General features: G+C 36.7%; 1 protein-coding gene across 1 annotated transcript in view; it reads left to right on the top strand.

Moving 5' to 3' along the window:
* The window catches only part of ssbp4 (single stranded DNA binding protein 4), a 95799-nt gene extending 81621 nt beyond the window's left edge, over positions 1-14178 (top strand). The window contains exons 6-18 of the mRNA XM_015601289.3: positions 1409-1492; positions 6656-6715; positions 6822-6885; positions 7026-7093; positions 8196-8263; positions 8390-8435; positions 8531-8566; positions 8700-8754; positions 9268-9338; positions 9606-9684; positions 9817-9845; positions 9961-10062; positions 10974-14178. Coding sequence (XP_015456775.1) covers positions 1409-1492; positions 6656-6715; positions 6822-6885; positions 7026-7093; positions 8196-8263; positions 8390-8435; positions 8531-8566; positions 8700-8754; positions 9268-9338; positions 9606-9684; positions 9817-9845; positions 9961-10062; positions 10974-11003 — 792 coding nt within the window. The 3' untranslated portion in view covers positions 11004-14178. The remainder of the gene's footprint in view (positions 1-1408; positions 1493-6655; positions 6716-6821; positions 6886-7025; positions 7094-8195; positions 8264-8389; positions 8436-8530; positions 8567-8699; positions 8755-9267; positions 9339-9605; positions 9685-9816; positions 9846-9960; positions 10063-10973) is intronic.
* Positions 14179-15503: the final 1325 nt, after the last annotated feature.

Raw genomic sequence — 15503 nt, 5'->3', positions numbered from 1 at the left:
ATCACTATGTGATCACGGTGGTTAAAACAAAAAGACTCAACTGGATTTGGATTAAAATGTCCAGTGCTTAATCCATACATATATGCCTGGAATGGTAAAATTGTACAGCTCTGGTGTAAACAAACATTAGCAGCTCAGACAGCACAGATTTGTTTGTTTACTTGTTTAAAATTTTTAATTGCGGCCCCCTGAAAATACATGGCAGAACTTTGGTTTGAGCACGAAGATCCTCTGGGCTTCATTTGTGAAGGGTTGCCCATATATCTGCACACTAATAACCACAGTATAAACCATTTCCTGCTCCAGCACACCTGATCCCAGCTCATCAGGTCATTATCAAGCTCTTCATTAGCTGGATCAGGTGCACTGGAGAGATCAAGGACCACTGCCTCATAGATTATCCACTAATGCTCAAAGTATCTGGACCAGTGGTCCTCAGTCCTGGTCATAACGTTCCACCATACAGGCAGGCAAAAACTTTTTTTCACTGTGAAGTATACTCAACAAGAATACAGTTCAGAACCAGCAGCCCAACGTTCCCCCTTGTAAACGTCTTCGAGCTCGTCGGCTGCTGGTAACTACCTGAAAGTTTTATACCTGTTTTCTGTCCAGTATCATGAATCAGCCTTAGAACTGAAATATGAATGATTTTTTGCACAGTATTGGACTGTATTGGATTTCTTACTGTTTTTGAAAGATCCAAGTGTTTTATATACTTTTTTCTACATTCAGCCATACATCCAGGCATAACATTATTTAATTAACAACACTATTCATTTTAAGATCAATATTAATCATGTTAATTAAAATACATACAAATTAAATATTTGATTTTACTTTTAAACATTTGAAAGTCTGAATATATAATGTACAAAAGGATTTAAATAACAATAAAACTTAGTAATAGTATAGTGTCAGCTTTAATCTTTTAAAATGAGTTTTTGGTATATAAAAATGAAATAAAATCTTATTTAATGTTATAGCAACCTTCAGATGGTCTTAGTATATTTTGCACAAATATAATATAATAAATATTTATTTTCTTTTCCATCCATCCATCTTTAAAATTAGGAATTAATTAATACAAATTAAATAAAGTATTATTTTTATGTGCTAAACACAATAAATTATTTGTTTTATTATTATCATTAGTAGTACTAGTAGTATTAGCATTAGCAATATAACTTAATGGTAGGTGTATTTTGTTAACTCTGAGCTACCAGAGTGGTGTACTGTTGTATCTGGTGGGTTTTTGAAAAAAGACCATAAGTGTATTTTGAGATGCTGTGTGGCTATCTAATGGCAGCCTGCATGAAGTAATCCTTGTCTCTGTGGTTTTCCTGCATACCTGTGGTGATGGGTCATCTCTCACTCTCGCTTTCTCTTTCTCTCTCTCTCTGTCCTGCAGGGTCCTCCTGGCTCACAGCCCTCACCTCACTCCCAGCCTCCCCCACACAACCCAAACAACCCCATGATGGGACCCCACGGTCAGGTAAGACACCTCCCTCTCACTTTCCTTTTCCATTTTGTTTGTGTGTTTCGATCAACCTCTTTCCAATAAATTACAGATCTTTTTCCGGTTTATAGTTTATGGGAAAAAAAAATTAGATTAGGGGTGCACCATATCATAATGAACGCAATATCGCCAATGTTTTTCAGTATCGTGAAGAGTATTATACCCTGAAATTTCACACCATACCACCCACCCATAATTATCACATCAGGGTACTACTTTTTTTTTTTGCTGTTTTTAGCAAAAAAATCATTTTCCATTATATATCTACTAGAGACAGATTATTTCTGTTGAGTATAATTTTTTTCAGATTCAAATTTTTTAACTTTAATACTTGACTTCTGTCAATTGACTTCTGTTACAAATCTGATAAAAATGATTTCATTTTTTAATATCTTTAATTTTCATTTTGTGCAGTCAAGTATCCTTGAATTTTTTTTTATTCAATGTTTTGTCATATCGCCAAGATTATCGTTATCACGAAAATACCATGAAATATTGTGATATTATTTTAGGGCCATATCGCCCACCCTACTTTAGACACTTTAATTTGAGGTGGATGTGATAAATCTTAAAAATGCAACTTTACATACTAACAGTGAAAATCAGTAAAAAAGCTTTTATTTTAAGTCATCCTGTAGACTGTCTATTTTCTATTTCCATTCATCCTAAAATTCTATCAGGACCACTGATAGATTCACATTACATTCAAAATTAAAATACAAGGAGATACAAGGTTTTTGCTCAGCCACAAATTTTTTTTTCTAATATACTGGACAGATATTCAGATGGGCAGTGGTGAAGTGATCACGGTAGTGATTAGCAGCAGAAGGTGTGCACACTGTACAAACAGCACACTGAGGCCTCAAACCTCCGCACTGTTTCTTTTCCAGTCGTGAGGCCCTCTATGTGTCATCCATCTTGTTTGTTTCTTGCTTATTCATACCCTCTCCATCTTCTTCTTCCTCATTCGCTTGCTCTATTTCTTGCATGTGCACTACTGAGCAGTGTAGTACATTACCTCACTGTGTGTCCTCTTAAAAAGCACTCACTCTCACACTTTTACACACACACAGACATACACAAACAGGCACACACACACACACACACCCTCCTTGTGGATGGCAGCCGTGGTGCTGGATAAATAATGTAGGCTGTTGCCCAGTCTGAGAGGAGAACAGGTTCATCTGGCCAGAAGTCCACAACCGCTCCCTCTCTAAGCCTTACACGCACTATCCCATCTCCCATCAATATCTCATTAATAATGCACCACTGAGACCCACACACACACATACTCACGCACACACTCACATTTGTTTTTATACAGCGTCAGTCTATAGGCTTGATATTTGTTATATTGATATATGTGTAATTATCTCAATTTAACAACAATATACAATATATTTAACATGTTTTTGTATGTACATAATTATCTATGTCTATATGTAATAAATAATATATGCTAAATCTATAAAAATAATTTAGTTAGCTATATAGTATGTAATTTTATGTAGTCTGTATAATCTGTCTCATATGCTTTATAAATATTTAACTTTTTAAAATAATAACTTTTAAAATATGTTATCATAATAATACACTGACATGGGACAGGGGAACTGTATCATAAAGAACACCACAGTGATCATCGGGATATGCTTGTGGGATCTCCTGCACTGAATTACTAATTTAATCAAATGGAAAGTTCTAGCCAGATGCCACCTTTCACAATCATTACCGCCCACTACCGTGCAGTCCACTGTGGAGGGTAATTCCTTCTATTCCTGTTAGAAAAATGACACTGTGGATCGAGGAATGTTAATTGAGGAATCGTGGAATGTTAACAGTATCAAAAACGGTACAGAAATAAAATGTCCCAATAATCTGGCACCTACTGACAGAACTAGATAATAAACCTGTTAGAGGTTAAACCTGTTTGTTTATCAACAAGATAACACCTTACAACTTATACAGGTGTGGACATACCCAAACTCTCCCCTGACGTAAAACTGCATGATCAATTTACCTTCTACTATCCCATGACTTGACAGGTGAGCGTAGGGGTGGGCGATATGGCCCAAAAATAATATTACGATATTTCATAGTATTTTCACGATAACGATAATTTCATTATTGCATACGATATGATGTAGCACACCCCTAACTGAGATATTAAAAAATACAAGAATTTTATCATATTTGTAACAGACGTCAATGAATCAGAATCCCATGACACTAAAAACGCACTCCAAATATCTCCATATATCCAGGACTCTATTAAAATTATTATGATATAATCTGGACAGATATAATCTGTCTTTAGTAGATATATAATAGGAAATAAAAACAGTCTGAATTTAATTAGGGGTGAATTAATAATTAGGGGTGAGTGATATGGCACAATATTTCAGGGTATAATATTGTTCACGATATTCAAAAATGCTGGTGATATTATTGCATATGATACAATATGGCACACCCCTAGTTCAGCGTATATATACTATTAATGTGTTTGTGTTTTACCCAAATGTAACTTCCTATAAGTAATAGTTATTTGTCCGGAATATATTAGGTATACTATTGTATGTATGAAGCTACACTGCCTGGCCAAAAAAAAAAAGTCTCCACCTGGATTTAACTAAGCAAATGATGTGGGGTTGATGCTGCAGTTGGTCAGGTTTAGGTTCAGCAACAGTATGTGCTGAAAGAATGAGGTCAGCTGACTACCTGAATATACTGAATATAGACCAGGTTATTCCATCAATGGATTTTATCTTCCCTGATGGCACAAGCATATTGCGTACGTAGTATATGTAATAAACCTATGGAGTTTAGCCTTGTTTTCCTCTGGCTTTCTCTCAGTCAGTGCAGACAACAGATGAACATATACATGCTCTCACAGACACACACAAATCAAACACACACACACAGAAATATACAATGACATGCACTGATGCACCCAGACATATACAGTACATACAGTGTAGTATACATGAAAAGTCTCATTCACACACAACACAAACAAGAACACACGCTGGCTTCTGTCAAAGAGCGAGAGAGGCGCAACAGTGTGTCCCATGAGGCGGAGGTCATTGTGCAGCTCTCGCGCCTGTTTAATTGTTTGTGAAAGGCGGTTTGTTGTTGTTGTGGCCTAGCGTGCCTGTTCTGGACACATCGCTGCGGGAGTATCCAGTTTTATGTGTGTAATTCAAGAGAGCTACATGCTACTGTACCTGGGCTGTTGGCACACATTCCTACAAGTGTGTGTGTGTGTGTGTGTTCTCTCCTTTCTGGCCTTTGACGTTTGGAGTAAGCATGTGTTACTCTGTTCATGCTGCCCTTCCTTATACATATGTATACGTCTGGAAGCATCAGTGCGTGAACATAAATGGATGTGTGTGTATTTCCGTGTGTGTGTGTGTTTGTGACCCTGGGTGTTAGATATGACCTCCACATAATTTTTCTGTTTTTTCTTGCCTTTTCTGTTCTGTTCTGTTGACAGTATGACTTTAAATGTTGGAAAGAACATCTTCTTATCAGTATGTACCGTACAGACTTAAGCAGTGATGATCAGGTTCAGCCTGAATGATTAAAGGCTTTTTATGCAGTGTTATTGCTCCCTCTGCTGGCACCTTTCCTCAGCAAAACCTTGTATTGAAATGGTCCCCACCAATGTTTCAGGCAGTGCATGTAGTGTTTCCTTAATAAATCACTCATTATTTCTTCTCTTCTCGCTACTTAACGTGATTTATTAGCAATACCAGAAGAACTAGTTTTGTTTTAAATTCACATTCATTTGTAACAGCAATGAATGTGAATGTAAAGAATCTTTCTAAGGTCTAAAGTACTTTTGCATGATGTACAAATTTATTTTGTATTTATACCTTGTTCTCTCTTACAAATCTCTGCTACAATCAAGTTTTTTAATGAAAGATGATTCTTTTATGGAATTGCTCAGAGAACCATTTGAAGATAGATAACTGAGTGTAGTACACCAACAAAGGCCATCTAACGTGAATGTGGAACATTTTTAAGATGTGTAAATACATTTAGCATAGCCTACTTCATTTGCTGTGTCATGCAAAAGGCAGCTAGATGACGACACAACGTAAAAAAATCTGAGATTGATTGGTTAAAAAGAGACGTGCTTTAAAACAAACATGGTCAACTTTAAAATATGGAAAACTTCCTAAAAATCATCAAAGCTAGAACCGTGAAAATCATTTTCCTGTAATTGGGAAACTTAACATTATAAAAAGTTAATAGAAAGCTAATTTCAGTTGTGGAGTGTTTGTGACAGGCAATTTTTTTTAATATGCAAGCTTGTAATCATGCAAAAGTAGTTTCAGCTTTGTGCAATGCTCCCAAACTTCATTTTGCAGCAGGTCTTGCATTATAAAAAAACACATTTTAGAAATATTCAACATTCGTCTATTTCTATTATTAAATAACAATCATGTTTTGTGGCTTGTGAAACATCTTTTATACAGTCAGATTGAACTTTGCTCAGGTTTCAGTGCCTTTGTGGCCTTTAACATTCACTGTACTGTAGGTTGTGTGTATTTGCATAAGGTGCTTAGACTTATTTTGCCCAATCTTTGCAAAACTGGTCTCAAATATTTGCTCTGAAAGTATGGTCAGTGTCAGGACTTCAGTTACCCAAACAGTGATAAAGCCTTTGAAACAGGTTGTAAAAATCAAAATTAGTTACAGTTGTGGGAAAAGCTGATATTGAGCAGCCAATATGGAAAGATATACAAAAGATACGCAAAAAAAACTGATTTGTCAGATCTAATGTCCAAAAAGGTGCAAACTAATGCATTTACTTATGGAGTTGTTGGTTAATGCAAAAATAGTAACTGTCACTTTGCATAGCACAGATTACTGATTCATTCCCTGGACTTTTGCTTTGCCCTATTTTGAGCTTCCTTTCTCCGGCCACTGCCATATAAAAAGCAGAGCCTGAAGGAGATATGCTGCTCTCCAGTATCAACAACACCATATTCTCCTATCACTTACTATTATTTTTTAACATTTCACCAGTTTTTACAAGAGCCTTCATTCACTTGTAACTATTTTTCCAGATCTGTGTGGTTTTGGTGTTGGATGTCCCCTCACTTAATGTCTTTTGCTCTTTCCTGACAGCCCTTCATGTCTCCACGGTACCCAGGTGGACCCCGCCCATCACTCCGCATGCCAAATCAGGTACCAGACACATACTCATACTCTTTCATTTAGGGTCCTAGACCCCCTCGCTTCTTCATTAGCTGTCTCTTCCCCTTGTTCTAATTTGCTCTCCTTTCCCCCTTAGCCTCCTGTGGGAGTTCCAGGGTCACAACCACTCCTGCCAAACAGTTTGGACCCCAGACCACAGGGTAGGGTGGCACTGTCATTGCTTACACTCTTACATATCTACACTGAAGATCTGTAGATCTAAATAGACAACAACATCAATAATCAAGCTATTCAGTTTATATAGAATGTTTATGTTTTGCTTTCTCTCTTTTCTCTCCAGGACATCCAAACATGGGTGGCCCAATGAGGATGAACCCGCCCAGGGGGATGGGAGGCATGGGCCCACAGGTTTGTCAGCAACTGTTCAAATATGAAAAACAGTCAACCACATTCACATGCAGGCAGACAAACTAGTTTGACTAGTTCTGACATTATATTGTCACTGTCTACATGGTTTTTAATGGCATTACCTACATTGTAATCAAATTTAATTATGAACGGACCAATAGAAAAGCTTGAAAATGCTTTGAAATTAAATTAACATTGACTTCCACTTAAAGGACAGGAATGTCTTTTCCACTTCCTGAAATATTGCTATTTGCACTAAAAAAGGTTACTACTTTATTCACTTCATACAGCTCTGTAAAAAAAATAAGAGACCACATAAAATGATGAGTTTCCTTAAATTTATCAAATTGAAAACCTCTGGAATATAATCAAGAGGAAGATGTGTGATCACAAGCCATCAAACCAAGCTGAACTGCTTAAAGTTTTGCTTCAGGAGCTTCATAAAGTTATCCAAAAGCAGTGTGCAAGACTGGTGGAGAGGAACATGTCAAGATGCATGAAAACCGTGATTAAAAACCAGGGTTATTCCACTAAATATTGATTTCTGAACTCTTAAAACTTTATGCGTATGAATTTGTTTTCTGAAAGCTCTGCATCTTTTTTGTTATTTTAGCCATTTCTCATTTTCTGCAAGTAAATGCTCTAAATTACATTATTTGTATTTGGAATTTGGGAGAAATGTTTGGGAGTAAAATGTCATTTTACTCAAACATATACCTATAAATAGCTAAATCAACTGATTCAGAAGCTGAAGTGATCTCTTAATTTCTTCCGGAGCTGTATGTGTATGTCTGCACTTAATTGCTCTAGTTGTTTGAAAATCCAAAATTCTTCTAAAAAAAACATCTCTTTTCTACTTTCAAAAAAACCTTTCTATTTTCCGATCCAGTTGACAAGTCCAAGTATATATGTCAGCAAGTTTAAAATTAGTCTAAAACATTGGAAAAATGGTGCAGAATAAAATCTGGGATTACAGAACAAGTACAGGCTTGTAAGTATATTAGGAAAAATATGGGTTTGGTTTGCTGTTGTGTAGCACCTGACCAAAACCAAGCTAACCAAAGCGTCTTCTTTTTCTCTCTCTCTCTCTCTCTCTGTGCAGAACTATGGTGGAGGGATGAGGCCTCCTCCTAACTCTCTTGGCGGCCCAGCCATGTCAGGAATGAACATGTAAGTGCATAAGGCATATGCCTTCCTGTCTACACATATTAAGGTTATTGCAGTTTAGTTTTAAGGTTAAATCATTTATTAATTAAATCTACTTGACTGAATTATTATTTGTGTGTCTCTCTTAAGGGGTCCGGGTGGGCGAGGTCCCTGGCCAAATCCTAATGCAAACTCAGTAAGTCCAGTTCTTATCCTGCTAAGATCTTTAAGATGGGTAACATCAACTGTCCGCCATCACTTATTTGCTCTTTTTGTTCCTCTCTTCTGCAGATAGCCTACTCGTCCTCATCACCAGGAAACTATGTGGTAAGTCTCCTGCCAGCTTTCCTTCATTAAACAGGCCGTGCACTCAGAGCAGGCTTTAGTGCTGGCTCTTTTATGGAACACAGAGTGTTCCCTTTTTCATTTTTATGTTTGTTTTTTATGTTCTGTCTCGCAGGGGCCTCCAGGGGGTGGAGGGCCACCAGGAACGCCCATCATGCCAAGCCCAGGAGGTCAGTCTGACCTTCGCTTATTCTTTCTACTGAGAATGTGCAAAAATACTCAGTAAAGCATGCTGCTATTTATTGGCTGGATTTCCATACTGGTTTACAGCGTTTATTATTCATTTACACGTATTTTAGCATTTATCATGTGATACTGAAAATGACTAATTTTAAGTTATATATAGTAGAGAGTTTAATAATAGAAAGTTGCAAAGTATCTCTCTGATCTTAGGTTTACTTTAACATTCTCCCTGAAAATGTTGTGGTCTTTAGCCCTATATAATTGCTTTTTGGTTGTAACTTACTGTATTTTAAAAGTTAAATATATTTAATTTTAGCATTTTTGTTCATGTAAGCAACAAATCAGTTTGGTGTAATTGGGAAGAACTGTTTAAAATTGCCAATTTTTCTCTTTTTGACTAGCCTTGTAATTGGCCTAACAGTTTCTCACCACAGATTTTTTAAGATGGTTGTTTTCCAGACGTAACCTTTGTTCTAATAGTTGTTTTCATCTATGTCCAGACTCAACAAATTCCAGTGAAAACATCTACACTATGATGAACCCTATTGGCCCCGGTGGCAACAGACCTAATGTGAGTTTGTCAAAGTGGTTATTTGTTCATTTGTGTCTTGAATGTTTTTTTGTCTCTGTGATCATGACACCATTTGTGTGCAATAATATGTGTAACAGTATATTTTATATATGTTATATATATATATATAATCTCTATCAAACAAATATCTTTGTTATCTCAAAAATGTCAGGTTTACAGAACAAGGAAAAAATAGTAAATTTTAATAGATGTCAGGGTTAAAAATATATATATTTAACATACTTTTATTCCAATAAATGATTCTAGTTCCCAATGGGGCCTGGCCCTGACGGTCCGATGGGTGGAATGGGGTCCATGGAACCACACCATATGAATGGGTCGCTAGGTGAGATGCTTATTTGTGTGCACTTGATATTAAAGAACCTTTGATAGTCTCAAAATTTTAGCACATAGTTTGTTTTTACAAAAGGTTCTGTACAGACTGTAGTCATGCTAATGTTACTTGCTGTGTTCACAGGCTCGGGGGATATGGACGGGTTGCCAAAGGTGAGACAGTTCTCATAAGATTTCAACCAAGAACAGTTGCAGCTATTTTTTGGAGCTTTTTTTAAAGCAGACATTGTATTAAATTGTGTACTTTTACTGTGTGTTTTTTTTCTAGAACTCTCCAAACAACATGGCAGGTATGAATAACCCTCCAGGAACTCCGCGGGACGATGGAGAGATGGCAGGCAACTTCTTAAACCCATTCCAAAGTGAAAGTGTAAGTGTGAACACACACCACTCCCATTTGCCCCGTCTCAGTTTAATTAGTCTATAACCACAATATACTCTTTGCGATGTTGAGAACATTCCATAAAGTGAAGAAAGGGGAGAGATCTTAGAGAACTTGGGCCTGAAGTTCAGATGGCTTCTGTTTGTAGTAGAAAGCCAGTTACCGGTTTCTGATATGTGAATTAAAAGAAGAGATTGGGTGGTGGAGGGGTGCAACGACTTGATGTAGGGTACTTAAGCTAGGTAGATGGTATTTATCGGGTCCTAGTAAGAGGCGGGTAAGAGGCATGTTCCTCCACCCAAACATTAGTTATTTTATAACTCTATTTGCAGATCATGCACTGTTGTGGATATTTAACTATAAGGAAGGACTTAGGCTTGACTCCTGAATTGATGAACGCTCTGGTTCATGAAATTTCCTGTTTCTTGTTGGCTTATTAATATATGATTAATACAGCGCAGTTTAGATACTCGTTTCTGCTTCTGGTCGTGTCTAACTGCTTGGGCCTAGTTATTTAACCCATAACCCGACAATCAATATCCCTGGCAGTTTTAGGGTTATTAAGTAAGATGAAGCTCTACAAAACATATACAGTGGACTCTCCAAAATGAAGTCTGATCAAGCTTATCAAACATGGATATTGAACTTGCAACCCTGTGATCAATAATTCAGTTAGTTTTGGTTAATTTAAAACAAAGGTGAACATCAGCAAAGCATCACAAATAGACTATCTAAAATGTATTGTAACCCTATTTTTTCCTGGATCTGTACATCGAAATTGAACTGAACTTTTCTTAGTTAAAATTGATTGAAGGCTTTTTTTATTATTTAACTGAATAGCATTGGCTCATCATTGTTCTCCCTCTCCCCCCCTCCCCTTCTCTCTTTTCTTTTTGCAGTATTCACCCAACATGACGATGAGTGTTTGATTTTCTTTCCCCCTGCTTTTTTATTTTTTACCTTTATTTTATTTTACCCCCCCCCCCCCCCCCTCCCCTCATTTTTACTCTTCCTTATTTGTCTCCTACCCAATTCTGCTGCATCTGGTGGGTTTTCCGCTCACTTTTTTCCTGTCCTCCCCTTTCCCCTTATCCTATCCAACATTTCAAACACTCTGGGTCGGTTGGGGGGGTGGGTCTCACCTCAGCCGGTTGCTGTGGTTATGGAGCTCAGGACCCTCAACTACCCACTCCAAAGCTGGCATGGTGGCATCGGCAGGCGAAAGCAGACCACGAGCCACAGGACGAATCTCCACTCTGCCCCCCACCTGCCAGCCTGCCTGGCTTTCTCACCGGCCCGGGGCACTGAGGGCGTGTTAGTGTATGAGTGTGTGTATTTGAGAGTGTGTGTGTGTGTGTGTGTGTGTGTGTGAGTGTGTATGCTTTTCTCTATGGGTGGGACTGTTCCAGAATAAAACTCACAGTGAGCTGCTGCTGCTCAGCGCCAAGGCTGGTGGTCTAAATTCAGTCATAGTTTGTTTCTTTATTCTCCTTTATTCTTTATTTCGATCGTCTCACGCGGTCGGCAGTCGAGGACAGAGGTGAGGCTGAGGTCAGTCGGCCCGTCTGACTGCTGTGTACATTCTGAAATGGAAAAAGCTAAACTGGTGATGATGCATCGGGGCAAAAACGGTCTCCTCATGATATATTTGTATATTATTGATTATATTATTGTTCTGATTTTCATAATTGATATTGTTATTGATGTAGTCATGATTTTACGGATATTTTCCTGTAAAGGGCACATTTGTATCTCAACGACATCGAAGACAGAATAAGCACACACTCAAGAATGCACAATGACACCTCTGTTTACATGATTTTAGGTATTTGTTTGTCTCTTTTTTTTTTTGGTTTTGTTTTCATGTCGATTCGTTTTGTTGGATGTCTCCTTGCATATATATACCTCTTCCTGTGTTCTTCATGGAACTGATGTCATCACTACCAGAGTACCATTGTAAAAGTGTACTATCTCAGTATTGGAGTCTGTATGAAATCGAAGGCTGTCTGCTTGTCACACGAATTACAATCACTGTCAGCACTGGACCTGAAACATTTGTAGAATATTATATCGCATCCTCCCAAATGTTCTGTAAAATTTTTTCCTCACTGTCATTTTTTCCGTCATGCCTGATCTGTGTGTTCATGTGTTGTCTTTATTGCGTTTCTACGTTTCTATCATGTAGCATGAAAAGCGTATTGCAGTCACTGTCAGAAGGCTTTTACTTCAGCGTAGCTTTAAAAAAAATTGCTCTAATCTTGCCTTTTCAAAGCATCCCAACTGTGTGATTGGTTCATTTAAAACCCCCTCACCTCTGTTCATTGTTGTAATATCCCTGACAGTTACATGTAAGCTTGTCATTAATGTTTCTTGTGATTTTGGAATCATGTATTGATTTTGAGATGATTTTAAATCCTACCCGAATGCCTGGAGGAGGAGCGGCCGGGCTTAATTATAATGGGGGGTAAAAACCCTCCTCAAGGCTGTAAGGCAGTTGCTCATTTTTTTGGTTGTTTTATTTTTTATTTTTAGTCCCATGCCTGTAAATACAACCTATTTCGCTTATTGGTCATTCAATCTCATTTGTATTTTCAATACACTACTTGTCTGTGAATCTTGTGTGGTTCCATCTTTTTCCTTTTTTCCTCAGAATCGAATCCCGGGAAGCCTCAGTTAGGACTTTTTTAAGCTTGCTCACTCATCATCGACTGTATGGAGATTAGCAACAACCTAGTCAAACGGCCATTCGTTCAAATTGAGTGTGCCCATATTATATCACTGTGCTTCAGATACTGTTCACTTTGCTCTTGTTGCTCTCTGGTTTAGTCATGTTTAATTGGATTGGACCTTCACTGAAATTGTTGTTTTCTTGCCCTGTGACCCTGTGGTATCAACAGCGTGTTTCTCTCCAATTGACAGCACCAGGCTCACCCTGTAATCAGATTACAAAGAGCAAATAGTCACTCCAAGTGCTCTCCAATCTGTCTGGTACACAGCCCCCATACCCCTCATCCCTCACCCTAATCCCCACATCCCATCCCCTGTCCCCAGCCTTTGTTAATCCCTGCACCTTTTGATTTTATTGTAAATACTGTAAAATGCATTTTGATATCATTGACATGTTTTGATATGTCAGTCATAACCAACGAGAACAGCTGAAAATAAGTTATAAAGAATTTGTTTTGTGTTTTTGTATTTTAAAGAGATGGTTTGGTGTAAAGTATCAGATTGAGGGGATCGCCCCTATTGCATAAGATAAGGAATACAAGAAAATATTTTTCTGAATTAATACCTCAAAAAGAATCAAATTTAAATCCACTGTAAACATTTGTATCTCTGGTGGGATTCACAAATACAGCAGTGTGTTTGTGAAGGAAAAACATTTTTGAGTCTGAAGACAGAGCTGTATATAGTTTTCAAGAGGACAGAGAGAGAGAGAGAGCTAACAGATTAACACATAATGGCACTTGCGGCAAGTGACTTTGATATATGCAGGCCTGTATTCACATAGATTGACCCCAATCGATTAGATTGCAATGTAGCCTTCCAAAGAACATCCTAATTGTGTTGTTTATGGTCCCTGTTAACTGCAATATTAAATATCAATCATCAAATTGATGCACCCTACCCATTTCACAAATGCAGGCCAATCTAACATCAAACCAAGGGACCAAAAGGGCACATAATTAACTTGAAGGTCTCTTAAAAACAAATATACACGTTGTCGAACACGAATTCGGATTTGCACAGCATAACATTTAGTGTTAAAACAACACTAAGTAGACTGATTCTCCCTAATCCTCTCTCAGTCCTTAATTGTACAATTGTTGGCCATCTCTGTACTTCTATTGTGATGTATAATACTGTAACATTTGGAGGGATTTGGAAAAGGCAGTGTGTGTGTGGGAGGGGTATATTTGGCGAGGGTGGGAAGAGAAGAGATTTTCCTGTACCTTTCATTGTCCTTTCTGGCGACACGACAGTATTCAATATGAAGCAGTCTGTCTCATTGGGTTTGCTTTGTATTTCATGGTAGGCTAGTTTGGATCTGTGTCTTAGGGACTTAGGTGTCTTGTGTAGGTAATAAAGATGTCCTTTGTATGTTACTTTATATTGTAAAGTTTCTTTAGACTGACAGAAAAAAAAGAAAATTTGCTTATCAAAAACAAATGGCTGCATCAATAATAAATGTAATTTGATATTTTCCTGTCTCCTTGTGGTGGTTAAATGAGGACTTTTATTTTGACATGTATCTGAAAAAAACGTTTGTGCTCGACTCAAATATAAACGTCTTTCTTTAAAAGGCGTATTATAATATTGGATTTTAGCTATTATTGATAAGTGAACATAATGTAAAAACATAAAGACTTTTTGTGGAGTGACCTGGTGCCATATGAAGCAGAAGTGGTGAGTTAAGAAAGTAAAAGTCCTCCACAGGATTTTGAGCGGACTGCTTGGACTACTTAGCTCACACCAGCAGAGGAGATTAATATCAAAGGATTATAAACACTTACATTACAATAATGACATTTATCTAGAGTGACATACAGATGTGTTTATTTGTCAACTCAGAAAGTCCAAATATACCTTGGCTTAAGCTTAGGTATGGCAAGTTACAAAATTAATTATTGAACACTTTACACTTTGTTTAAAATATTGAGCTATGCAAAAATATTAAATATAAAACATTGTGTCACTATTACATTTAACAATATGTTCTCATTTTAATACGATAAACAATTAAAAAGTTAATCAAAGATTTATTAAATTGAGGAAAAGTCTAAATATGTATTTACTTTTATTTTTCTAATATTAAGGGCTATGTTCCTAATTGAATATAGGTGAAAACTATCCGTTTCAAGGAAATATAAAATTAGTAATTTTACTACATATATACAGTATATACACATATATTAGTATTATCAATATTGGCTGTAATAAGTATCCTCTACTTTACACAAACATCAGTTCTATACACCTTTTTTGTTCTTTTCCTACAGAGCCTCTAAATGCAGAACGCCCAGACTGCACTTGAAGAAGCCATAGTTCTTTGTTTTAAGTGAATTGAGTACTGTTTTGTTTATGTCAGTGTTGATTAAATAATGATATGATATTGTTTAATGTTTTTTTTTATAATGTCTGATTTACATTTTAAATTAATTGCCCACCCCTGCTCTCTAATGCATCATTAGAAAAATAATATTGACAGTCCCCTAATCCGTTTTCTCATTTTAACAAATCATTCATTAATTTAGTTGAAGAAACAATTTATTAAATCGACTAAACCTTTCAGGACTCATACTAACATAATAATAATAATAATAATAATAATAATAATAATAATATATATATATATATATATATATATATATATATATATATATATATATATATATATATATATATATATATAACGAAGGAAAATACTT

Source organism: Astyanax mexicanus, chromosome 16 (genome assembly GCF_023375975.1).
Source record: "Astyanax mexicanus isolate ESR-SI-001 chromosome 16, AstMex3_surface, whole genome shotgun sequence".
NCBI lineage: Eukaryota > Metazoa > Chordata > Actinopteri > Characiformes > Acestrorhamphidae > Astyanax > Astyanax mexicanus.
Note: the sequence above shows the minus strand (reverse complement) of the source record. Positions and strands in the feature narration are given on the sequence as shown.